Genomic DNA, 25,357 nt, shown 5'->3' with positions numbered 1-25,357 from the left:
ATATTTTTTTAATTTATTTCTGAAAAAAATCCCAAATTAGAGAGTAGTAGAGGAAAAGAAAGAAAGAAAGAAGAATGTGAGTAGAGAGAGAAAGGAAGGGGAACCAAGTAGTAGTCCCTAGTCACTACTCACTAGTCAGCTGCGACTGCGAGCAGAACCAGAAACTGTATGTAACGCTACCTCCCAAAACAAAACAAAACAAAACATAGCCTCCTTCTCTTTCTTTCTTTCTGCTGCATCTCATCTCTTCTCTTCTCTTCCTCCCACTTTGTCGTTTTATTATTATTTCGACAACCACAAGGCTTCTCCGCTGCCGCTGCTCACACTCAAATTAATATTATTATTTCCCTTTTTTTTTTTTTTTAGGTTCTGCTCCCTCGGTTATTCCTAAATCTAATACCACTATTTATTTATTTAATTATTTATTATTTCACACTACTTGAAGAAGCTGATTAATAATTAATTAAGCTTTAATCTTACTTTTGTTCCTCCGTTAAAGCCAAGACCTCAACATCTTCGCTAAAGGCCGCCTCAACATCTCTCTATAATTTTCCTTCTTCCTCTTCCTTTTAATTTTCCAGCTTCCAGGTCAGCTTACTCTTCTTCTTCTTCTTTCGTTAATAATTCATTTATTTCATCTATCTAACTTTTACTGTTTCCAGTTTCAGCTGCATATATGCTCAATTAGATTTTTTGTGTGCTTTTTTCTGGGTTACTGTACCTTATATATATAATAATAATAAGAAGAAGAAGCTTCTATCGAACTTTATTTTTCTCTGTGTTTTGGTTTAATTCGATGCGCATCGCGTATACTTAATCTGTGTTTTTCAGAGCAGAACGTGAAAAATCCGATTTTTTACTATGACTGTGATCGGATACTATATGCTCTTTGGGCTGAAAACAAATCTTTTAAATAATTAGGATTCTTTATTGTGGGGGGAAGTTTTTTAGGTTTACCTAACATCTTTTAATGAGCGACATGGGGGAAAAAGGGAAATTGAATCATTGGATGTGGCCTAAGTATATGCAAAGTCCAGGGTTTTTTAATTTTGATTATTATTTTTTAATTATGTATGGAAATTTTTTTTTTTTTTAATTCAGTTGGTGCAATTGCTGCTAATACTAATGAGCAAAACATCTTGCTAATGGCAAGTTTAGTCAGTTCAAGTAAAGTTTTCTAATGTTCATGTGACTACCAGATAAATGTGAAGTTCAAGCATAACATTGTTTCATAATGAATACTCTGACTTCTGACAAATTGTTTATCTGATTTTCTGTCATTGCTTATCATGATTAGGAAAGAACAATGACTGGCATAGCAAAGGAGGAAGAGTCAGCTAGTCCTAGTTGGGGTGAAGTGGCTAGGGCTGTTGCTGCTGCTGTTAGTTCTCCAACTTTGAAAGATGATACTGGTGGCAGCCAATTTCAGAGGCTACATAATCAAGTTACAAAGATGATAAAGGGATTTTCACGCTCTCCTGATTCTAAAAATGCGTATTACAATCCAGAAATCCTGACTAGTTTGAAGCGTCAATGGGCTGCAAACTTTCAATTGCAACACACTGTATGTTACAGAATTGGGTTTTGACTTCAGTATACCAGAATTACATTTTCCTTCTAGGCTTTTGAGTATAACAATTAAACAAAGCTCATGCTTCTTATTATCGTATTATCTCTGGAACTTGGTTTGAATGCTTGTTTCCGTTTGTTTCACTTTAAACCGTTGCATCTTTGCTCACAACTCTTTGCTGTGCCATTAAATCTTGCCTCTTTTGAGCTCGCAGGACCACAGATCTTGGAAGGAGCCTTCACAGCTGTTTGAAAGCATGGTGGTTGTGGGACTTCATCCAAATTGTGATGTTCAGGCACTGCGAAGGCAATATGTTGATAGAAAAATTGAAAGCCCGGGAAAATTGAGAAGTGCACTTGGTTATCAGAATCAATCCCGTATAGAACCCAATATAGAGCCCAATATTGAACCTCAGGTTGTGGATTTTTGTAGCAGAGATTGAATTATTGTACTTTTTTAATTCTCATTGCCAGTGCTACTTGTTCTAGTGTTCATGTATTATCATTTCAGTTTTTACTTTTATGATCACCAGAATTTTTATTGATGATTGTATTTTTTAACCATCTCAGTACCTTTAGCACTCATATTCAAGTTTTTCCAGGTTTTATTTGTATATCCTCCTGAAAAAAAGCTGCCTCTTAAAAGCAAGGATCTTCTCTCTTTCTGCTTCCCTGGAGGATTGGAGGTTAGGTGTATGCTTAATGAACTTTTATCTTTATATCAACAACTAATGATATTCTTACTTGTATTTAAACTCTCGGCAACAATAGTTGTTTATACATGTATTTGTACAGTGAATAGTAATAAAGTCTTCTACTTGTTCGACCTACACTTTCTTAATGTTCATATGATCATTTAGTTATGTTTCAATGTTTTTGGTTTCGGTTATAGGTCCGTGCTATTGAGAGAACCCCATCCATGAGTGAGTTGAATGAAATTCTTTTTGGGCAGGTATTTGTGCTATGCAATACTGACATTAATATTAGTTTTAGCATCATTTTTAGTTTCAGTTGGATGTTCACATTGATAACAAGTATTCTGCTTGTATATTGCAGGAACATATCAAACAAAGGGATCTGTCATTTGTGTTCAGGTTACAGGTGTGTGAAGCTATCCTATTTTAACAAAGGCAGCCTTTTCAAACCATGTGCTAAATTATATGTAGGAATTTATTCTACATATAGTTAAGATGGGGAAAAGAATGCCTTTCCTTATTTATTTATTTCTGCATTGTACTTGTTGCCATGTTCATGATGTTTGAAATTCTTCTTTTTCCTTCCTTCAACTTTGTAGGGTGCAGACCATTCAACGCTTTATGGGTGTTGTGTCTTAGTTGAAGAACTAGTTCATAAGCCCTCTGGATTGCTTTCTCTGATTTCTGATAAACAACCACCTTTTTCTTCTTCGAGACGTCATATATTAACCACACAGAGATGTTACTGCATTCTTTCAAGGCTCCCATTTTTTGAATTGCACTTTGGTGTTTTACAAAGGTAGGTTTATTTAATGGGTCTATCGGTAAGCATTCTACATATGATTTTACCATTTTTGCTCACTTTGTTCTATTAATATCTCTGAAGCATCTTCACACAAGAGAGGCTGGATCGGTTGACGAAAAGTATTGGAGATTTAAGTTTTGAATCTTTTGATGGTAACTCTGAGGATGAAAACTCAGATGGTAATTTTGAGCACATGTTAGTGAGTGATGGGCCAATGGAAGGCAAACTTGATGGAAGTCCAATGATTTCTGAGTCAAGCTTAAGAAGGTCTTCGCCTGAAAATATTGTGGGTGATGCTCATCCAGAGCATCAAATGGTTAACGGGGAACTGCAGATTTACGAGAGAATCAGTTATGAGATTGTTGAACCAACTGATCCTGAAACTGGAAGGGCAATGGCCAAAGAAGAATCGGGCCCTACATATTCAGAAGACGGTGATCAGTATACAGATGCTTTTGCAACCAACAAACACTCAGAAGATAAGCATTTACCCAATGCTCTATTGCCACTTCTGCGCTATTGCCAGTATGAAAGCTCAGAATCTTCCTGCAGGTACATGGCCCTGAACCTTATTACTGTTGTTTCTGGGAATCTCCTTCATTGACATGCAGAATGAGTGCAATCCTCGCTTTGTATGTTATTTTTCATTTTATTTTCCTATCAATTGGATTGCTTTGTCTACATTGAATAGCTTGTTTCTTCTTGCTTATATATATATATATATATATATATATATATATATATATCTTTTGCATTCCTTATTTCTTTCTTCTAGTTTTCTTGATTTATCCCCCCCAAAACTGATAATATTTGCATGTAGTTTGGCTATCTTTAGACTTGTGAGGGCTTTGTAGTGTCCTCAATCAAATTGTTATTACTTTCTTCAAAGTAATGCATCTCAAATGTATAATCTCCCCTTTGCAGTTTTCAGGGCTCACCTTGTGAAGATAGAAATTTCAGGAGTGATGCTGATGATAACGAGACAGAGGAAGCGTCATCCTCTGGCCAAGAGGATTCAAGTGACTTAAATGATATTCTTGAATGGGCCAAGGTTTGTAGTTTTTCTATGCATCTGGTACTGGTACTGTTATCTGATCTGTTGTGGTAATAGTTTATACCTGATGATATTTTTCCAATTACCAGGAAAATAATCATGGACCACTACAGATTATAAGCGAGTATTATCGATTACCTTGCCCTGCAAGGGGCTTGGCAGTTAGATTTCATCCTTTGGAACACCTGCATCCCTTGGAATATCATAGACTAGCTGAGGAAGCTCTATGTCTTGTTGGTCCAACTGATGGTCTAAAATCATGCAGTCCTGATCTGAAATTAGTTGATGTACGTTGTTGTAAGACTTGGTTGAATGAACTTTTTTCCTTTCAACTTTTGATTTAAGATTTAGATTTGACTCTTCTGGGCGGAATTCTGTCTGGTAATCCTTTGCTCATGGTAAAGACAGCTTCATGGTTGTTTGTTCCTCACAGGCACATAATGCTCTTTTGGCAGAAGAGGCAACTGCATTATCCCTATGGGCTGTAGCATGCATATGTGGAACCTTGAGACTTGAACATGTATGTTTAATCCTTTGGTCTGCTTTTATGGACTTAAAAGTGTTCTCACCATGTGTTGTTAATTTCATGCTTGATCTCCCAAGTACATGGACTCTTGTTTACCCCTCTATAGAAGGTTTGGTTAAACTATTTTGGGTGGATTTGTTATGGTCTTACCATTTATTTTCGATGGTAGGAGTGGACTTATGCTTCAGTTGCAGCTCAAGTACATACTTTATGCATTTTAAAAGTTGAAATGTTTGACTTGGATACATCTTGTTTATATGCGAATTATTGTTTGTTGAGATATTGCTTTATTGAAAGATTTTCCACATTTACGGTGAAGGTCTGAAATTAATCATTAGTTTGGTGGCTTTTACTTTAATCAAAATTGAGGGGAAAATTCTGCATTTTATGCATTAGTTTAGCATGGAACTTTTCTCACTATGTTGAAATTCTGCCATCCAGGTGTACCAGATTTTTGGTTGTACAAGAGTTTTATAACTGATAGAATGTTTAATTGACTCTGTCCATTCCTTATTCTGCAGGTTTTAACGTTCTTTGCTGGAGTTCTGCTAGAGAAGCAGATAGTTGTTGTCTGTTCTAATTTGGTATGTCTTTTACAAGTTAGGAGTGAGTTAATGAGTTATTTGGGCCACTGGTTTGTTTTGTCCTTTGGAAACACAACTGTTCACTTGCTGATAGCTCCTTGATATATCGGGAACAGTAATAATATTTCTAGTAATTATGCACGTGACGTGAGTCAGTAATTTTGCTGCTTATTTTAGATGAAAGATTGGTTTATTTTTTTGCATATCTAGCAAAGTAATGGTTATAATCTTTGTTTAATGAAATGGACAACTAGTTTTCTCACCCAGTGTTATGTTCGGGGAGATGGTTTAGTGAAGTTTACTGCAAAAATTGCTGATATTTTATCCCAGTCTATATTAGAAATAACTTTGCTGCCTTGATTTGTTTCTATATGAATTTACCATGTCTTTCATGCCAGGGAGTTCTATCTGCTTCAGTATTGTCAGTTATTCCGCTAATCCGGCCTTATCAATGGCAAAGCCTACTAATGCCGGTTTGATTCCTTTACTTGTAACACTAAATCGAATTAGTTTTATGAATTTTTATTTATTCTTTTTTCTTTTTTCACCATATGTGATTGACTAAGAACATGACTTTCTAGGTTTTACCAAATGACATGCTCGAGTTTTTGGATGCACCTGTCCCTTACGTGGTGAGTAATGTTTCCTACTGCTTTATTTCTTAAGGAATAATATCTAATTGAAGTCAGGCAGTGAGGTTACTTTTGCCTTTTTGTTTGTTCGATTGCAACCTTAGTACTTTGCTGCATTATATATTGACGATGAATATATATCTCTTTATATCTGGTAAATTTTTCATATATTGAAAGATAAAGTTGGACTTGCAACCACAGTTTGTAGTTTTGGATTTGGTTTCATGTTAAACGTTTTTTTTTTTTTTTTTTTTTTTTTTTTTATATCTTAACCCTTCTTATAATACCCTGTCTGATTTCTGACTATCTACAAAATGATTTTTCAAGGTTGGTATCAAGAACAAGACCAGTGAAATTCAGTCAAAGTTAACCAATGTGATTCTTGTTGATGCCAATAGAAATCAGGTATGTCATTCTTTTGCAGCTCTCTTGCTGCTAATAAAAAAATAACTCGATCAAGCATAGGATGAATTTCCTTTTCTGTGTTTTATAACTTAAAAATAAGGCTTTATCGAAGGAATTGCCGAATGTGGCTTAGCTCCTAGGATTATTTCTCTTTTCATTTAGTCATTTGATGATAGACGGACCAAACTACTATTATGTTGCAACAGGTGAAGTCACCAACAATCCCACAACTGCCTAGACAGAAAGAGCTAATCTCATCTTTACGTCCTTCTCATGCAACGCTTGTAGGAGAAAGTTACACGGGTAGGAGAAGGCCAGTGTATGAATGCACAGAAGTTCAGGTGTGCCTTTCTTAATGATGTCAATGTTTCCCATTCTCCATTTTTCGGTTTAATATCTTTATTATTGCTACGATGTCAGTCATGCATATACCAAGTGGTTTAAGAGCCATTTTGCAAGAAACATTTCTTTAGTTTCCTAATAGTTCGTTATACTGTGCAGTCAGAAAATTTAGTATTTCTGGTTTATCACCACTTTTTCCATGTAAAACTGTTAACAACAGTTGCTCCATATGTTCTGTTATTCTCACTTGTTTTCCTTACAGGTGGAAGCTGCAAAGGAGTTCCTTTCTGTGTTAAGATCTTACTTGGATTCACTTTGCGATAACATCCGTTCTCACACAATTACCAATGTACAATCCAATGATGATAAGGTCTGTAATTCTGTGAATTCATCCTTTAATAAGTGAAAAGACGTATTCTGGAAGCAAAAAATGGAAACAATAATTGAATTACATATTATTTTTCAAAGTTCTTACTGAAAAGACATGCATTGAAGTATTCCATCCTTTATAATTGTTGGCCTTCTGTGCAAACATCATATTTCGGTAAAATATTATGAAGATCTGAGATGGTGGTTTGTACCTTCAGGTATCCTTGCTTTTGAAGGAGAGTTTCATCGAGTCTTTCCCGTACCGCGATCGGCCTTTTATGAAGGTTTACTTTTTTATCTTACTTCATGCCTTATGCCATGTTACCAAATTGCATATCTATTCTTGATTATGTTGTTTTAAAATGCATAACTCATCTTAATCTTGTACACACAAACATTATATTGTATTGTTTTCAGATTATTAATGCTGATCATTTCCCCCCATTTGTTGCTTCGGTTGTTTACAGCTTTTCGTGGATACGCAGCTATTTTCCGTACATACAGATCTTATACTCTCTTTCTTCCAAAAAGAATAGGGACGCAATGGCAAAGCTTCATGGGAATAATTGTGTTTATTCTAGCTTGAACGCAAGTTCAGTGTTGTACAATTTTCCTACATTGAGTTAAAATATAATTCAGATTCCTTACTCACAAGGCTTTATGCGGCACATGTAAATGAACAGTTAAATAATATGTTCAAGCTTAAAAGTTCTATAGGTTTTTATTCCATATGAATGTTATTTTCCTACAGTAGGATCGAAGATATGATTCGAATCTTATTTCAAATGTAAATATCTCAATCTTTGTTTACTGTTATTATGCTTGTATGATGAAGTTACCAACTGTTATCATGTTCTATTGTTGAAAAATTACATCTAAACTTTGACCCTATTCCTTTGAAAAGAAATGGGTTTATTTTGGATTAATAATATGAGAAAAGGATAAATAGGTCCCTGACCTTTTGTCTCATGGACATTTTCGTCTTTGACCATTGAAAAATACTTTTAAGTCTTTGACCTTTACAAAATTTGGACGGATTAGTCATTGACGGAGACATTTGGACGGATCAATCCATGACGGAGGCATTTGGACGGAGGGACTGATCCGTCCAAGTTTTGTGAAAGTCAGGGACTTAAAAGTATTTTTCAATGATCAGGGACGAAAATGTCCGCGGGACAAAAGGTTAGGGACTTATTTGTCCTTTTCTCTAATAATATTTTACTATCTGAAAAGATGCTGATTAAGGAAAATAGTATTGATGGTTAAGGAAGGCGTTTTATGCACATCACGTGAAGATTGGATACAGAGGAAAATATTCTCAGAAATTTTTACTAGAAAAAACTTGCTTGAAGTGGCATAACATAATACAAGTATTATGCCAAATGTCAACTATTTTTGGCTTTTGTTTTTGGGCAGCATTTATTTGGAACGTATAGCACTGTGGCAGCACTTAAATACAAGCATATGCCCCCGTGTTCAAGGGATTCTTATTTTTATATATTTATTTATTTTGAAAATGACTTAGAGAAATGTGAATGTATAAACACAATGTCATAAGTATATAGAACTATTCACTTGAGATAATATTGAAAAGTGTGGTCCAACTTGAAGGAAATAGCAGTTCTCAGGCTGATTAAAAATCAGAATGATAAAGCAAAGATAGCGGGATTTGGCCTCCTGGCTACTACATTAATGGAAAACATTTGGTGTGTCCATTTCCTTTATTTATTTAACTTCTTAAATGTGTCCCTGTTTCTTGGTAGTTTTCTGTAGCTTTGATTAATTTGTACTTTGAATTTTTATTGACTATGATAGAGTGCCAAATATAAAGGTGCATACAATGCTTATATTAGAGGCCACAGCTTCTGTGTTTTCATAAAGTGGAACAAATAATGGTAATGCTAGGGGGCACACATGTACCATGCACTTTATTTTTTCACCCTTTTTATATGAGGTTTGAACACAACATTAAAACGGAAAAATTCAAAACTCACCTAGCTTATCTTTATTACCCATATTTGCTTAAAAAGTAATGATATAATTGTCTTTGCTAGAAACAAGAGACTAAACTGGAGTAAGAATTTGTATATTATTGAATGTAATCAAGTTGTCTATTCAAGTTGTCTGGAATGATACAATATGAAATGATATTTATAGGTACTAAGAAAATCGTAATAATAAAGACGTAATCTCCTATAATAAATATTCAGATATACTAAATAATACTAATTGATCCTAATGATATTCTAACAGTCTTAAAATTAAAACATATGAAGTAAATAAAATCATAAAACATGGGGTGTTGTTTGGTTAAACACCAAGGGGGAAAAATTGTGTTCTATCCTAAGTGAACTCAACATGCATGTTCATAAGTTGTGTTGGTTTTAGTTGATCAACTTCACTCTTAGGATTGATTATTCTTAATTAACATTTTCATGTATATTATCTTCTTTAAAAGTTAGCTAAAATATTCTTAACCATTTAGTATTAGATAGAGTCAAACATTCAACAAACTAATCAATTTTCAGCTTCTGTTGCTGAATAGTTGAAGAGCAGCTTATATACTATATATCTAATAAATGCTATTATGAATCAAATTTCTTGTTTTTATCATCAAATTCAAATTTCAATATTAATCAGTACTACAACTTTGGTGAACAATGAATGCTCTTGTGTACTATTGCCATAGCAGATTCGGTTGGGACTTGCCTTTCAGCAGAGAATGTTAGTAGTGATGAGGTCATCACATCAAGTTAATAAAAATTAAAAAAAAAATGTTCAGATATTTTTTAAATTTATCATCCTGAAATTTATTAGTGTAATTAATCTTCCAACCCATTAAGATAGACTTGATCTCTTTTTTAGATTCACCCTTACTGCTCAAAAACATTCCAATGAGGTTTGTCATATAAAAAAAAGCATTTTTCTGAAACATAGGTGCAAAAATGAACTGATTTGTTTATATCCTTAAAAAAAAAGGGAAAATATGCATTATATAATCTCTCTAAATTGAACTAAACTAAATACAATTTAAAAAGAGTAATAAGATAAATTTAAATAAAACCTGTAAGATAAGGTATATAATTATTGAGCAGTAATAGAAGCCTAAGTAAGATATATAAGACATACAATTTTGTTTTCTTTGGTTGTTTGATGAAGCAAGGTGTTGTACAAAGGTAGAAAGGGTGTGTTTGTTCAGCTAGGTCTAGTGGTGGGGATACAAAACATTGATGAAGAATGCAACTTGTACTATACTCACCTGCCATACACTTAAAATACAGCAATACCTTTAAAGATCTCAAGATTTTAATACAATCCATTCAATTGTATTTACTTTTATGTCCCCCATTTGGTTGACTAGCTTTTTTGTATCTTAAAGGCCTAAGCAGACATTCTTACTCTTACTTGGAACATGTTTTTGCTTGCAATATATATTCAGATTGTAGTTTTTCTCCAATTGCTAAGTAGTATCCATCAAGTTTGTTAGACTAGATTATGCAAATAGTTGACAAGTTGTTTCCAAAATTGATCCTATTGAAAGGATAATTTACATCACATTGGTTGTGAAGTAATGCAGATAAATTGTCCTCCTTTTTCTGCCATAATGCATAGAAGAAAAAAAAGAGTATATTACTGTGTATTTAGGAGCATGTGTTGGTGTTTCTATAAGAATGATGTTGAAACCCCCAGGGTAAACGGAAGGATCAAAGTTATAACACTAAGTCAGTGAAGTCACTGAAAAAAGGGTTATAAATGTCTGAACACTAATCACTGTAAGAGTGTAAGTAAGTACAAGATTTGCATTAGTACTAGTATTACCTAACTAGCCTTACTTTTAACAGAACACCAAACTTGTTTTCTTCCAATAGAGCTAGCAAAAGGACAACACAAAATGGTAATATAAATAAACCAGTTTTACTATCTAAGATGAGATAAATCCAATTAATATTTTTACCATCAAACAAAAATATATGAACAGAAGTGGACCAAATGAAGCTAACTGTTAGCAGCATATGCATACACCAGTTAGTGCAGTAACAAGTTAAAGAGAAAGAAAGAAAAAGAAAAAATGACTGAGGTTTTGTGAATTATGATAGAGCCAAAGAAGCCCCTGGGCTGCACCACTGAGTGAGTGATGTTGGTACATTTATTTTCCAAATGAAAAAGGGTCAAATTGTAAGTGGGGAGGGGTGGGGGGTTCTGTTCTGGTTCTGGTTTCTGGTTCTGGTCAGGGGTCTGAGGTAAAGGAACAGAAAAAGTAAATGAGAGTTAGTAGCAGTAAAAGCTCATATAAAACCGTACAACCTTCTCAGACCAGGGATTGGTTTCAGACACCAACACTCTTTAATGTATTAATACAATAATACTAATACTAATAATAACTATTTCCTCTTTTGTCTTTAGACCCTCTTTTTCTTTCTCTCTCTTCTAGTTTATGGATTTCCGTAAAGATGTCAGAGACAAGAGCTGCCAGAGAGCCAGCTTAGTTGCAGAAGCACCAGTAGCTGCAGCAGCACCAGCACCAGCATCAGAGAGGTGCAGTCATAATAGGAGCAGCAAGCACATAGTAAGAGAGAGAAAACAAAAACATAACTCTTTCTTTCTAACAACTTCAATTTTGCTTTGTACTACATATTACATTATAAATATTAAGATTGAATCAAATTCACTTCATTATAATATATGTCAACATGTTACCCTCAAACTCTGATTCACTTAATTGTTTATTTGATATATAATATGTGTTTTAAGAAATAAGACATTTTGTGTTAAAGAAAAAAGAGAGGATTGTGAAGGCATGCAGGTGGCTAGGTCAGTAAAGAGAACCATTAGTTTTATGTATGTACAGAAGATTCTGTAACCCAATGGTCCCTGAAATAAATATACCTACTCTCTCTCCCTCCTTCCCTCCCAAGGTTCCTAATAATAATAAATATAATAAGTAATGAGAGAGCAATAGAATAAGGCAATAACCCCTCACACACACTATTATAACTCTGATATTAAAGTATCTATCTATCTATCTATCTCTGCTGCTATTTGAATCTGTGTTCCACTACTTACTGCAGAGTGAGTGAGGCCTCAGGAGCCTTTTCTGTTTCATTCTTCATTTGTTTTCTACTATCAAAATCATCATCTCTTCTTCTTCTTCTTCTTACAGCAAAAAAAAAAACTGATCTGATGATGAATGGTGGAAGCAGCAGGAGCAGCAGGTTCCCATTCACACCATCACAGTGGCAAGAGCTTGAACACCAAGCACTCATCTACAAATACATGGCTTCTGGCATCTCCATCCCCCCTGATCTCCTCTTCTCCATCAAAAGAGGCTACCACCTTGACCACTCTAGGCTCTTCCCTCACCACCACCCTCCACAACACCGTGAGTACTTGTTATTTTCCTTCCTTATCTATGTATATGTATATGAACTTGTTCAAGTCATGACATACATGTATGTATGCTATGCATGCAGTTGGATGGAACTATCTGCAGATGGGTCTGGGAAGAAAGATAGACCCTGAACCAGGAAGATGCAGAAGAACCGATGGAAAAAAATGGAGATGCTCAAAGGAAGCATATCCAGATTCAAAGTACTGTGAGAGGCACATGCACAGAGGCAAGAACCGTTCAAGAAAGCCTGTGGAACAACAACAACCTTTGAAACAATCACCAGCAGCAGCACCAACCAACACGGATGATGCTGCTGCTTCTTCTCATCATGCTCCATCTTCTTCAACCACAACAACAATCTTATCAATCACCAACAACAACAATAACTCTCTCTCTCCTCTCTCATCTGCATCACTGTCCTCTCATCATGACCTTTATCATCAACACCAACACCAACACTCCTTCCTCTACCACCACCAACCCTCTTCAAGGTCCTCCAACTCCATTGGCTTCTCTTTTCAGGACAACAACAACGCTGCTCCTTTGTTTCTTGACACCCAGACCAACACCGACTGCAGGTACTGCTTGCTAATGCTTCACTTTTCATGCTCTATTTCTGTGTTTTGGTGAGTGATTTCTCTTTTTAATTTGGTATAGAGAGAGGTATATTTATGGGCTGAAAGAGGAGGTGGATGAGCATGCTTTCTTCACTGAACCTTCGGGAACAATGAGAAGCTTCTCTGCTTCGTCCATGGATGATTCATGGCAGCTGACACCACTCACCATAAGCTCCTCAACTTCTTCGAAGCAGAGGAGCTGCTCTGGCTTGTCCAATGAAAACAACAACGAGTACTCTTACTTGCAGCTTCACCACCATAACAACAACAACAACTCAAAGCAAAGAGAAGCAGAACAAGATCATGGTTGCTACATGGCTCTTGGGAAAGAAGAAGAGCCACATCATCAGAAGACCACCGTTCATCGTTTCTTCGATGAATGGCCTCACAAGAGTAGAGGAGGCTCATCCTGGCTTGATTTGGATGATAAATCTTCCACTACTCAGCTTTCCATTTCCATCCCCACATCCTCTCATGACTTCACAACCTTCACTTCAAGGAACACTAGAGGTAAGTTAGTTAAATGCAATCAAATTCACTCTTTTAATCCATTTTTTCTTTGCTTAAGCTAGTGTTTGTTTTGAGGCATTAAGACAGAGATGGAGAGACTGACTCAGTATCATATTTGTTAGTTCAGATATTGGTATTAAAATTTATGTTTCTGTTCCTAAAATTTCATAAAAAAAGGACACATGGACTAAATTTTTTAGAGATGGAAACTGAAATTTTAATAACATTTTATACTTAAAATATCCTTATTTCAATTAATTAATTCCAATTTTACTCTTTGTACAAATTAAATTAAAATTTTATTTTTGTTTCAATTTCTGTTTTACACTTTGCATCAAACAGAATACTGAGATTTATTTCAATCTCTGTATCTTAGTTTCTTAGTCTCTGTCTCTTGTCTCAGTCTTTCCGTCTCTGTCTCTCTGCCAAACGCTACCTAAATATTTGATATTATTAGAGACAATGATAAAATTAAATATGTAGTGTGTTGGGTATTATGATGTTGAATTGAATCTTTTATTATTGTGGCTGGGGATTGATTGCTGAAAAGCTTGGAATTTTTTATTTTATGCAGATGGTTAAGCTTAGCTTTCAAAAGTGGGACCTACCCCTTGGCATGTGGGTGAGAGTAAGACTGAATCAAAGGGACAACAATGTACTTTGGCAAAGGATGAGTGGGGTTTGCACATGGACATGGACATGGTTGTGAAAAGAGTATCTATTCCTATTCCAATTTCAAGTGCTCCCCCGTTTTTCCACCTGTGTTTTGTAAATGAAGTTCAAGTGGATTTGTGTCTCCATGACAGGGATCCAATGTCTTAATGTCTTTACTGCTTTCTTATTTCTTATGTGTTTTTCTAATTCTATGCTATTATTATTATTAGTGTCTCTTCCTTTCTTTCTACCAAACATATTTTCTCATGTTTATGGTAATTACACTTTTCTTTGTGTTCTTCATGCTCCCTCAAAAGTTAAGAAACCAAAAAGCAAAGTAACACCCAAACATATTACATATGAAATATTATTATACTGTTGATTAAGGAATAAGTTTTGGACAAAGTGACTATTTTATAATTATTCATTCATATGCCTCTGACTCTGAGCATAGAAATAATAATATAGCAGCACAAATGATTATTATACAGTTCGTTTTTTGTTTTTATCCTTTACTTTCTAGTTTGTATAACTCTACTAAAATCTTAGGCTAAAATATTTGAATATGGAAGTAGAATGAGTGTTATACCTTAACGTGATAATTTTTGGTATTTTTTAAAATTATGGGAGGTACACTTCAAATTTTTTTAATTTTTTTAACACAAATCGGAGAGTCTGAGTACAGAAATCGGACAGTCCAATTTGTACTCTATACATTAAATCATCCCATATTTTAGAAAAATACTACAATAGATCACAATTTAAAAAAACATTGTTAATTCAATATTAAAAATAAAAAAGTGAAAATCTTTTATGTTATGAGATTTTCACAAGTAATTTTACATAGAGATGATCGTAATTTTCCTTACTGAAAAAAATAAAACCCTTAAATTTTATAGTAGAGTGACACCAAAATACTGAAATACGACGTTCAGTTATTTGGATCGGTGCGCGTAACGTGCAGTATTTGTCAGTTTTATTTAAAAAAACGGAAAATAAAACCATATATAAACACGTCATCCCTTGTCTATATCTATATACCAGAAGAGATGTCAAGAATTTATCAATATACAGGAACATATTTTTTCGAGCATTCGAATCTCATTTTTAATTTAAAAAAAAAAATAAATAGAAGTTTGATTGGTTAAGAGTGAAAAACTGTATACATGAGTGATAAAATGTTGCATATCTTGTTGGGGAAAAAGCTTTATAATTAGGATGTGTAATTTAATTGGAAGCATGTGTAATGTTATCATTTCAGTTCTCAAATTTACATTACATACAATATTTTAGAATTTCCCCCATTCCTTCTATTCCTGCTTTGAGTGCTTTCTCTTTTTGTGTGTTAAAGGCTTTAAGTAATTTTTTTAGTTACTATCCCATTAAGTGAGTGACATAATATTGATTAGGATTAAAGCATGCACGAGTGTGATTCCTGGAAATTAAAATGAAAAGGGAAAGGAAGTGCCACATCTTTGGATTGTGGAAATCAGCTTTAGCTAAAAGAGAAAAGAAGGCAAAAAAGGTTGCATGATTCTGATTTGAGAAGAAGGTGGGGTGGGTGAAGGTGAGGTGAGTGGGACTGTTGTTGCATTGGGTCCTCAAAAAGAGTAACTAGTGCCCTTGGCTAAGACCTATGGGGACTTCAGGCCTACAACCACTGACTCTAAGGACACATAACTATTCTTATCCTCTTTCTCTTCCACCATTCAACCACCTCTTCTGACTTCTGACTCCAACTCCTTCAAACCATTCTCTTTCTCCCTTTTTTTTCCTTTCTAATCAAATTTAAATTTCAGATAATATCAACACTACTTAATTCATTAACATTACAATATGTCTTTTCTTATTCTATGTATAATTCAGGATTAGACGATTAGTACCACTGAGTTGTATATCATGTTGCTATTGTTGTTGGCTTGAACTCATGCCCTCCCATCATTTATTCCAATTCCAATACATTTTAATTATTAAATAAAGAGTAAAATACCATTTTTATTTGGAAAGTTGGTATAAGTTCTATTTGTGTTCCTAACGTTTAAATCGTCTTATTTGTATTTTTAACGTTTATAAAAATGATTCAATGTTATTTTATTGTCAATCATACTAATAGATCAGATTATATTTTTCAATTATTCATATTTTGATGTATTTATTCTCAATTCGATCTCACTTGGATGCGTTTGATTTCAATATTGTATCTACTATTTGTGTTCAGGTTCAATTATATCTCTAAAAAAGTAAATTATGTAAATATTATAGGAATTAATTTCAACTTTTGATGAGCTATTATCTAAAATAGATCATCGATTCTATCCAGACATTTGTATTCTAACTTCAAGAAGAAATTTTTAGAATTCCAACTAAAGATTTATGATGTGTAATTGAAGGCAGGATAATATTGAATCATTTTTACAAACGTTAGATATACAAATAGAACGATAGATTTATCTCAAACATTAAGGACAAAAACAATACTTTATTCTTAAATAAAATATCCCAAACTTTTTTTTGACCGAACTTGTCCAAATTGTACCTTGATAGGTATTCTTTCCATTGGATTGAATTTTTCTCTATACATTTTTTTCCCTGACCCATCCATTGTCCATCTTATAAACATGTATAAAATCACAATCCACCTACAACTCCTTTTTTTTTTAAAGAATAATAATTTCTTAAAAATAATCCATAATTTCCGATCTTTCGCAAGGCAATTAAACAAGTTCATGCGACACCAAAAAAAATACTCATCTTCAGAAAAATACAAACCATCATTTTACCAAGGCCCAACCGCAACAGAACATATTTTCTTAAAAGCCCACGTAATTCTTTTGGGATTTATTTTTCTTATCTTCCTTGTGAGTTGACGTAAACACTAAAGTACTAACCAGTAAAAACCAAAAAAAAAAAAACACCAAACAGTCAAAACCAATTAGGGGTCCACGTGGATCGAATCGGATCGGATATGGCTAAAATTTCGATCCGATCTACACTAAAATCATCGGATCGGATCCAATATCCGCAGTTTTTAAGGTTGGATCCGATCCGATTCGATCCGCACATTTGCGGATTGGATATCGGATATATCCGCAAAACACAAAAATATTTTTAAAAGTTTATTTTTATTAAAAAATATCAATAAAATTTATTTTTCTATTTTTTTAAATATGTTTACTCTTAAAATAATATTAAACATAATTTTTTTAAATAATAAATTAAAATAATACAACATATATGATAATTATTAGTTGAAATAAAATATAAAAAGAATATTTACTTATTTATTTCTTTATTTTTGCGGATACCAACACAAAATCCGCAATTCGATCCGATTAGTGTACGGATCCAATCCGATCCGATCCGAAAATCTTGCGGATCGGATCCATATCCACAATTTTCAGATCGAATTCGAATAAACATCGCAGATATGCGGATTTCTGAAAACCGGTTCAAATTGTCCGGTCGAACCGTAAACAGTTAATAAATACGGTTTGCACAGATGACAAAACCGACAAATTTAAAAACCAAAATTAAATCGCCAAATCGGCCGAAAACCGGTAGGTCGAACCGAACCGCAACCTGGGCGGTTTTTTAAATTAGCTGGCAAAACACTGCGTTTTTGCATGCTGAAGAAAGGGCCAAAGGGGTACGAACCCTAGTCTCACCCACAGACCCACTCACCCCTCTCCTCTCGAGCCTCCACAGTCCACTCTCACCTCTCGCTCTCAGTTCTCACGTCTCCGGTCTCCACCTCGAGCTTCCGGCGCAACTTCCGTCCAGCCACCACCACTGTTCGCGCAGCCACGCTCCATCGCCATGTCAGCCCTCGAAAATCGCAGCCACCGCCAGCGCCACTTTTCGTCGCGCAGTTAGGGACTGCCGGCGCCAGCTCTGTTCAACCCTGCCACCCCTTCAGCCACCTCTTGCCAGCCACTGTCCCTATCCCCGCCAGCTCTGCATTTTTCCAGACTTCCAGCTTCTAACCCTAGGTATGAATTTTGTTTTTTTGTAATATTACACTCACAACACCAATACTCTGCTTCAAACTCTGCAATTTCTGATTTCTATTACAATAAGTAACTATTTGATTTGTTAGTGGTTTGAATTTTTTCATAGACTGAATTAAAGTTACAATAGTTATGTTCTCTTCTCTATCACATTATATCAAGCTTTGAATTCTCTTATTTCGTTTTAATTTTACCGCACTCAACATGTTTGATGAAATGCTTTAACCATATTTCTGGTTGGTTTTATAATTGGATCTTAGTAATTAGGAAATTTTAGCTGCACAAATAGCATCTTTGCAGAAAATATATTAGCATGATGATTCCACTTGCATTAGTGTTCTTCTGGTAAATTTTAACTGTTATTGTGAACTTGTTTGCTAATTGTTCTTGTGTCGTTGTTCTGTTATTCTTCTGTTTCTTTTAATTTTTTTTTTTGTTGTGCTGTTCTTGAACTTGTTAAGTTGATAATTTGCTAAATTGTTGGGCTGCTTTTGTTTTAATTTGCTAAATTGCTAGGTTGCTGGGGTTTAATTTGTTGGATTTTCTATTTAGGTCTTGTTCTTGTTTATTTGGTAAATTGTTGTTGTGTATTTATTGTTGTCTTTGAGATTATTGCTGGATATTGGTGATCATTGATTTATTATATGCTTCATGGTTCCATTGTTTTCTTCTTCTCAAGGAAAAAAATTCTGTTTTCATTGTTTTGTTGATTGTTTATTTTGTTTCAGAAATCAATTTCTTGTGATCAATGCTCAAACTCTGAATGTTGTTTTGCTGTTTTTGTTTTGTTTCAGAAATTAATTTCTTGTGATCAATGCTCAAACTCTGAATGTTATTCTATTTTGTTTTAAGGCTGTGTTTGGAAGAGGTGATGATTTCTGAGTGTTGTTTTGTTTTTGTTTTAAGGCTGTATGTTGTGTTCAATTTTCATTTTGTAGAAAATTCTGAGGTATATAAGAATTAAGAAGGAAGACTATTTCAATGGTATTACCCTGTTGATTCTGGTCTGCTACAAGCTTGAACATAGAATTGAAGAGAGAAACCCTCTATTATTTCATCATTGACCTATTTTTGGCATTGTATATCATTGTAGTTTGTTTATTCATAGAACTAGTTGTTTATGATACTCTTTTGAAGTAAAAAAATGCAGTAGAAGAGTGTTCAGACCTAGTTGCTCTATTCACTAAATTTTTATAGAATCCGGTGTTTATTATAAAACGGTTTTTTCGATTGAACTACAGTTAAATCGGTTGAACCAATAAATCAATGAACCAATAACTAGAGCGGTTTAATGATTGGTTCAGTTGTCAGAACCTTGGTAAAAACAAGCTACGAGCTTACTACCCTGATACCCTGCTTCTGTGAGTTGAGTTTTGCTTTGAATCTTTTGAATTTGTTGCGAACGGAATAGCAGATATAGCTTCGAAGTGACAACTGAAGATGACAGTCAAATGGTACCATCGCCTTCTCTTCCATCTGCGTTTGAAATTTTTTTCTCTCATAAAATATTAATTTCTTTTTTTTTTTAATCGATAGGATTCTTCACTGGACTCCAACCCAAGGATCCGTCGTCAATAGCCAAATCCTGAACGAGATTTCGCAGTGCGTCGAGAGCTTCAATGCCGTCAAAGACGGAAGGTGGAAGGCTACCCTCACTTTCTACAGACCCAATTTGCGAGGTTTTTTTAATTTTTATTTAACCCCCTTTCGCTCTCTTGTTCTCTGGAACCCTAACGTTACGATTCTGATTGGCGCCGTAACTTGTAACAGACCCAACGATTCCCAGCGAATTCCCGCGTGATTTTCTGGGGATTTCGCTTTTGGAGCAGCCCAACAAATACTACTTCATAATTCGCGGTAACAAAATAATCCTCGAGGCTGATTCTACTATCTTGACTATAATGGAGAAATTGCAGTCTTATAAATCCAAAGTTGCTCTTAATTTCGAGGTGAATTTACTCATTTATGGTTGTTGTTATAACTGTCTCTGTGGTTTGTTGCTTAATATAATGATGGTGCAGGGAGTGCAGTATAAAATGGGTGACTTTCAGATGAAGGTGGTCAAAGTTGTTCCCAATCAAGGTGAAAGTCTCAGAGGAATTTTGATTGAGGTAACCACTTCTCAATTTTGATTGCAGAATTTTAGTTTATAAGCTAGTTGACCTGATAGTGAAGATACATGTTGTGCTACTTGGATTTTATCAATATGATTATCTCCCTAACTTTTATTGTTAAGTTTGAGGGAACCCGAAAACATACTTGTGTAGACATTTAATTAAGTCAAATTTGGCCTATGCTTTCTGCAGATTGAGTATCTCCCTATCTCATCAATCGAAAAAGCCAAGCCAATTATGGAAGAATTTCTTGAGCTGTGGCGAGAAGTCATGTCTAAAAAATCATTACCAGGGCATTTCTCGCAAGCAGAACCACATTTTGCAGAGTATAAGCTTCCCGACAATTATACCTCACAACATACAGCTATCCAGTATGCTGCTGCGTTAGCCCAACTAATTGCATCAGCACAGTTAAGGGGCTAGGAGGATTCCTAGGTATCTGTCCTCATATGTTAGTTGAAAGTTGAAAGTCTTCATCTTTCCCTTGAGGAACAGCAAATTGTTCTAACCTTGATTGTATTTAGCTGGCTGAACTCCGACACCCAGTGGCGGCGTGATTGGATTCCACTCAACGAAGGAGACTGTGGTGATGCTCATATTGCTTTGCACTCGTTAAAGGGAACACATGTTCCACTTCTTTAGCGAACTCAAAACAAAATGAAAATATTGTAACTGTACGAGTCATTTTTGTTCTCACTTTTTGTCTGCCAAAGTATTACAGCTATTGATCCTTATCTTAATATCTTATACCTATTGTTCACGTAGTGTTGTTATTAGTTATATATCAGTCTTGAATCTTGATTGAACGGAAGAGAGAAGAAAAAACTGGCTTGGCAAAATCTCGACTACGAACCAAACTAGCAATAACCAATAAGTATATTAAGAGAAAATATACTTGAAAAGGTCATGCACATTTCCTCACAGCTCTATTTACAACCGCTCTATTTACAACCGGTATTCTTATATCAATTCATTTATTCAATAACTCTACGAACGAGTTATAGTTCAAAAAGTATAATCTCTCCCATACTTTCGAGTCTCACCCTTAACTTTAGAAAAAAACAAAAAAATGACTCAAATATAAAATTACTTTTTAACTTTAACTAAAAAAATAAAAGTAGTTATTCCATAACTAAAAATAAAAATAAAATAAAATTACAATCGTGACATCTTTTTTTTTCTTCCCTCGTTTTGGGTCTTGCCGTCTTGGACTCTGAAATGATTTAGATTAGTAGTTTTGTTTAAACAAAAAATAGATTTGAAGTTGTTTGCGGCCGAGCAGCGAACCCGCCAATTTTGGGCCTATAAAACTTGGTAACTGACTGATACTGAGAGGCCGCATTCTTTGCCGTCAGGTCTCGTGTTTTTAAATTCAAATAGTCTCTTACTCGCAGTGGCGGCTCTGCCTCAAATCATTTCTCTACTTTGCGATCTAATGGATTCAAACCGTTCAAATAATGCCCCAGGAAGGAAGGTTTGTTCCTTTCATACTCTTCAATCAATATATATCCAATGCTCCAGGAAGGAAGTTTTATTGCGAAATATGCTTCTTCATGCTTGTAGGTTAAATTCGCACCAAAAGCGCCACCTCGCCGAGCGCCAAAGAAAGAAGTTAAAGCGTATGTATTGTTTGTTTGGAGAATAATTTTTGTTATTCGGTTTAATCTGATGTCACTTTGATTTTTTTTTGTTTCTGTAGTGAACTGGCCGAGGATCATGATGCGGAACAGGCCAAGGATTTGCTTCGGCGCTTCAATGTGTGTTATATGATTGACATTGGATTACTCGATTTTCTCTGACTTGAAATTCTCTTGTTGATATTCTCGTGATCTTTGTTTCAGGAAAGTGCCATGAATGGCAGGCACAAGGTTGAGAAAAAAGGTTTAATATGTTACTCCTCTTGATTTTGAAGTTCTTTGATCCCAGTTTCTTCAACTTTTTGTATTTTAAGCATTGATTTCCTGCTTCCATCATGTTAAAGCTGTGTTTGATTGTTTTGTGCTCATCATGAAAACCGGTTCTGATTTTCTATGAATTTGTTAAGAAACTGACAGTCCACGCAATTGTTTCAATCATTTAAATTAATAATGCTGGATTTACTTATAAAATAAACGTGGAGACTAACATTGTAATCTGTACCAGAAGTTATAGAGAGACATTTATTCGTGTAGAAGAGTCAATTTTGCTACTCCTGTACTTCATTATCTTTGTATGGGATTATGTGTTTATTCGATAGGGACTAGCAATTATAGAATATATTTGCAAGACATATGAAAAGCTACTACTAAAAATTAAAATAATTCCTTCTTAGGGGAAAATTTTCTACTTTTCATTTGAACTCAAAACAAGTTTTATCTGCTGAGATTTAGCTTTACTCTCACAAATGATTCTGTAATTCCTATATAAGTTCCTAGCACTACAATAATTAAAATTAAAATTGAACTTGGTCAATTTGAATATTTACTATGAAGCATCTAGTTTGTCTATGTTGAGAGTGGAGATCACATATTTGATATAACGATGGCTGATATAATTTCATTTTCCCTAAAGCAGGGGTAGCATTATTCTTTTTTGTTTTCTAAAACTGTATTGTTTATATTTGTGATTTGCAGTGTCAGCTTCACAGATTGCCTTTGGTTATGGAGGCGAAGCAACATCCTTCAAGCCATATCGCAATCCCAGCAGTGGCAGTGACAATTCTGCATTCAGTGGTATGCTACCACCAATGCATTTCAATTTAGTAGTTTGCTTACAAGTTTTTGTTTTGCACTTTGCTGCAAGAACCTTCCTTACATTAATCATACTTTGTTGATGCTTTAACCACAGGTGTGAGAGAGAAAGAATACAAAGAACCATGGGTACGTGCACTGAGTGCATAAAGTTGCAGACTTATGTACTTTTTTCTTTCTTTCCTCTGTGAATGTATCTGATGTATTTGGTGGTGTAATTGTGCGTGCTTGTTGAATTACAGGACTATTACAGTAATTATCCTGTTACACTCCCATTGAGGAGGCCTTATTCAGGAAACCCAGGTACATTCCAAAAACTATCTTTGGAGAAAGAAAAGAAATTTAGTAAATTACAATTGATGGAATCTTATGTATGATTGGAATTTTTTTATATCAACGACTAGTCCGTTTAGTAAAACAATTTCTAAGAATCCCGAGGTTTTACTTAAGTTACATGCCTACATTCATATATCAATAGTATTATGAATCAACTATTCATTGAAATATATTTTTCGCTTCCACTAGTGACACGAATTTATTTCGCTATCACGCTGCATATCAAGAGGCTTTACCTATGCATATTGTTTTGATAGAACTCCTTGATGAAGAGGAATTTGGGGAGGCTGCAGAATCCAGAACCTTCGATGAAAATTCAACAAATCCAGCAAAGGAGCTTGGCCTTTTGGTAAGTGAACTGAAACTTATGAAATTGAATTTATTAATGATTATAGTAGTTTTCTGAAGAGCAATTTGATGGTAGGAGGAAAACCCGGAGACAAGTGTGTTCTTGATCCAGTTACCAGCAGCTTTGCCAGCGATTAAAGGATCAGCTTCTTCTGGAGGCCAAGATGGCAGTGAGAGCTCTTGTAAACCTCAAGGATCCATGAAAAAAGTGAAGCCCTGTAAGTTGAATGAACTACCACCTGGCCTCATGGGCAAAATGCTTGTATACAAGAGTGGTGCTATCAAGCTGAAGCTTGGCGATACACTTTATGATGTAAGTATTGCATTCCCTATATAAATTGCACGATATAATCTTGGTGTTAGTTTTTCAATTCTTTTCCTTAATTTTCAAGTATTGAATGTACTTTGATAAGGCGTTGAAAAAACTAAGCATGGTCGAATTCCAAAGTCATGTGATATAGATGCTCAGTGACACAATGTTACTGAATTGATTCCAAAATGGTTGCAGGTTTCCCCCGGTTCAAATTGTACATTTGCTCAAGATGTTGCTGTTATGAATACTGCTGAAAAACATTGTTGCGCAATTGGGGAGATCAGCAAGCGTGTCACTGTAACTCCAGATATAGATGACATGGTAGAAAATCTCACATTCATTCGAGTATCCGAAAATGATCTTCAATCTCTGACGTCTCCCCCTTTGTATTTGCGCAGATTAGTGTGACTCGTTGGGTGAAGCCTCCTATTGGTAAGGTGAAGCTGAATTGTAATACAAGTCTATCCCTGGCGATGGTGGAATCCAAGGAGACGGGGAAACTCGAGGCGAGGAACACAGCTGGTTTTGGGGCCGTTTTGAGAGATGACAAAGGAGCTTGGTTTAAAGGTTGTGCTGGAAATCTTCCTCCTGAGTGGTCGGTCTGTCACCGTGAGATCTTTGCCATGTGGACAGGTCTTCGTCTTGCTTGGGATTGTGGTGTGAGGGATGTTGTTTGTGAGACTGATTCGCGGGAGGCCTTCATGGCAGTGCAGCAGCACCCGGAGACGGTGCAAAGAGACTATGATGACTTGTTGATGAATATTCAGGAAATGCAGAGTAGAAGTTGGAAGGTAGAGTTTAATCTAGTGTTGAGGGAAGCTAACAATGTTGCTCATCTGCTGGCCGAGAAAGGAGCAGAGGGTAGTGAGGATAGTGTGAAGTACGTGGAGTGGCTGCGACCTTTGAATTTCGTTCTGGATGCTGTCCGTCGTGATTCTCAAGCCTCTTGAGCTTGGTATTCAGCTTTTTTCTTTCTTTTCTCTTCTGTTTTTGATAAATACAGAATGTAGATGTTGTCTATTTCTAGTTTTGTTAATTGTTTAAGCGAGTGGTGAAGCATTTATTAGTTGAACAGACTATGGCTTTGTTTGGTTTGAAAGAAGTGGAGGGAAAATAGAGAAGAGAGAAGACAAGTTGCAAATTTTAGTGTGTAATTTATGAGCATGTTTTGGCACTTCTCTTCTTTCCTTTCTATTTCTCCTCCATTTCTCTTGAACCATACAAAACCTACATGTTTAGTATTGATTACATTTTCATGTAAAAATAATCAATAAATTAAAACTCTATATCTAAGTCATTTAACCAACTGAATCCAACCAAGTTATTTATAACATGCGCACATCTTTCTTTGTGCTCCTA

At 35.0% G+C, this 25,357-nt stretch overlaps 4 protein-coding genes across 23 annotated transcripts; all 4 read left to right on the top strand.

Annotated features, from left to right (window-relative positions):
- Positions 1-21: 21 nt before the first annotated feature.
- Positions 22-7,797, top strand: LOC112723692 (uncharacterized). The gene is made up of 20 exons (XM_072208025.1): positions 22-366; positions 500-588; positions 1,298-1,564; positions 1,785-1,985; positions 2,172-2,255; positions 2,462-2,521; positions 2,626-2,670; positions 2,864-3,063; positions 3,151-3,621; positions 3,994-4,120; positions 4,213-4,410; positions 4,557-4,643; positions 5,171-5,233; positions 5,632-5,706; positions 5,815-5,865; positions 6,193-6,270; positions 6,477-6,611; positions 6,875-6,982; positions 7,200-7,265; positions 7,449-7,797. The coding sequence occupies exons 3-20, from the start codon at positions 1,307-1,309 to the stop codon at positions 7,515-7,517; spliced, it is 2,376 nt and encodes a 791-aa protein (XP_072064126.1). The 5' UTR covers positions 22-366; positions 500-588; positions 1,298-1,306; the 3' UTR covers positions 7,518-7,797.
- Positions 7,798-11,690: 3,893 nt separating this feature from the next.
- LOC112723690 (growth-regulating factor 4) lies at positions 11,691-14,449 on the top strand. Of its 2 annotated transcripts, none has more exons than XM_025775142.3 (5): positions 11,691-12,051; positions 12,143-12,361; positions 12,453-12,948; positions 13,028-13,497; positions 14,072-14,449. In XM_025775142.3, the coding sequence occupies exons 2-5, from the start codon at positions 12,163-12,165 to the stop codon at positions 14,077-14,079; spliced, it is 1,173 nt and encodes a 390-aa protein (XP_025630927.1). In that variant the 5' UTR covers positions 11,691-12,051; positions 12,143-12,162; the 3' UTR covers positions 14,080-14,449. The 2 variants fall into 2 exon arrangements, with proteins under 2 accessions (XP_025630927.1, XP_025630928.1); XM_025775143.3 differs by having other exon boundaries at positions 11,935-12,055.
- Positions 14,450-17,772: 3,323 nt separating this feature from the next.
- Positions 17,773-21,032, top strand: LOC112723689 (mediator of RNA polymerase II transcription subunit 20a). Of its 19 annotated transcripts, none has more exons than XM_072208022.1 (7): positions 17,773-18,140; positions 19,463-19,612; positions 19,695-19,837; positions 19,929-20,107; positions 20,189-20,269; positions 20,465-20,707; positions 20,797-21,032. In XM_072208022.1, the coding sequence occupies exons 2-6, from the start codon at positions 19,599-19,601 to the stop codon at positions 20,693-20,695; spliced, it is 648 nt and encodes a 215-aa protein (XP_072064123.1). In that variant the 5' UTR covers positions 17,773-18,140; positions 19,463-19,598; the 3' UTR covers positions 20,696-20,707; positions 20,797-21,032. The 19 variants fall into 19 exon arrangements, with proteins under 19 accessions (XP_072064123.1, XP_072064115.1, XP_072064121.1 ...); XM_072208014.1 differs by having other exon boundaries at positions 20,180-20,269; XM_072208020.1 differs by having other exon boundaries at positions 19,400-19,612.
- A 568-nt stretch (positions 21,033-21,600) lies between these two features.
- LOC112723688 (uncharacterized) lies at positions 21,601-25,331 on the top strand. The gene is made up of 11 exons (XM_025775135.3): positions 21,601-21,746; positions 21,836-21,891; positions 21,972-22,029; positions 22,114-22,153; positions 22,885-22,983; positions 23,099-23,130; positions 23,244-23,304; positions 23,595-23,686; positions 23,762-23,998; positions 24,194-24,319; positions 24,397-25,331. The coding sequence occupies exons 1-11, from the start codon at positions 21,708-21,710 to the stop codon at positions 24,946-24,948; spliced, it is 1,392 nt and encodes a 463-aa protein (XP_025630920.1). The 5' UTR covers positions 21,601-21,707; the 3' UTR covers positions 24,949-25,331.
- Positions 25,332-25,357: the final 26 nt, after the last annotated feature.

The sequence above is a fragment of the Arachis hypogaea genome, chromosome 11, assembly GCF_003086295.3.
Source record: "Arachis hypogaea cultivar Tifrunner chromosome 11, arahy.Tifrunner.gnm2.J5K5, whole genome shotgun sequence".
NCBI classification, from domain to species: domain Eukaryota; kingdom Viridiplantae; phylum Streptophyta; class Magnoliopsida; order Fabales; family Fabaceae; genus Arachis; species Arachis hypogaea.
This window is presented reverse-complemented; position numbering and strand designations above follow the sequence as displayed.

What these genes read in the sequence shown, in the direction of transcription:
- LOC112723692 (XM_072208025.1), top strand. Translation starts at nt 1,307, where the DNA reads ATGACTGGCATAGCAAAGGAGGAAGAGTCAGCTAGTCCTAGTTGGGGT. An exon ending in GAACCTTGAGACTTGAACAT is followed by an intron (nt 4,644 to 5,170) that starts GTATGTTTAATC and finishes CTTATTCTGCAG; the next exon opens with GTTTTAACGTTCTTTGCTGG. An exon ending in ATGAATGCACAGAAGTTCAG is followed by an intron (nt 6,612 to 6,874) that starts GTGTGCCTTTCT and finishes TTTTCCTTACAG; the next exon opens with GTGGAAGCTGCAAAGGAGTT.
- LOC112723690 (XM_025775142.3), top strand. Translation starts at nt 12,163, where the DNA reads ATGATGAATGGTGGAAGCAGCAGGAGCAGCAGGTTCCCATTCACACCA. An exon ending in CCACCACCCTCCACAACACC is followed by an intron (nt 12,362 to 12,452) that starts GTGAGTACTTGT and finishes CTATGCATGCAG; the next exon opens with TTGGATGGAACTATCTGCAG. An exon ending in CAGACCAACACCGACTGCAG is followed by an intron (nt 12,949 to 13,027) that starts GTACTGCTTGCT and finishes AATTTGGTATAG; the next exon opens with AGAGAGGTATATTTATGGGC.
- LOC112723689 (XM_025775139.3), top strand. An exon ending in AAGTTGCTCTTAATTTCGAG is followed by an intron (nt 20,108 to 20,179) that starts GTGAATTTACTC and finishes ATGATGGTGCAG; the next exon opens with GGAGTGCAGTATAAAATGGG. An exon ending in TCAGAGGAATTTTGATTGAG is followed by an intron (nt 20,270 to 20,464) that starts GTAACCACTTCT and finishes TGCTTTCTGCAG; the next exon opens with ATTGAGTATCTCCCTATCTC.
- LOC112723688 (XM_025775135.3), top strand. Translation starts at nt 21,708, where the DNA reads ATGGATTCAAACCGTTCAAATAATGCCCCAGGAAGGAAG. An exon ending in CCAAAGAAAGAAGTTAAAGC is followed by an intron (nt 21,892 to 21,971) that starts GTATGTATTGTT and finishes TTGTTTCTGTAG; the next exon opens with TGAACTGGCCGAGGATCATG. An exon ending in CAAAGGAGCTTGGCCTTTTG is followed by an intron (nt 23,687 to 23,761) that starts GTAAGTGAACTG and finishes ATTTGATGGTAG; the next exon opens with GAGGAAAACCCGGAGACAAG.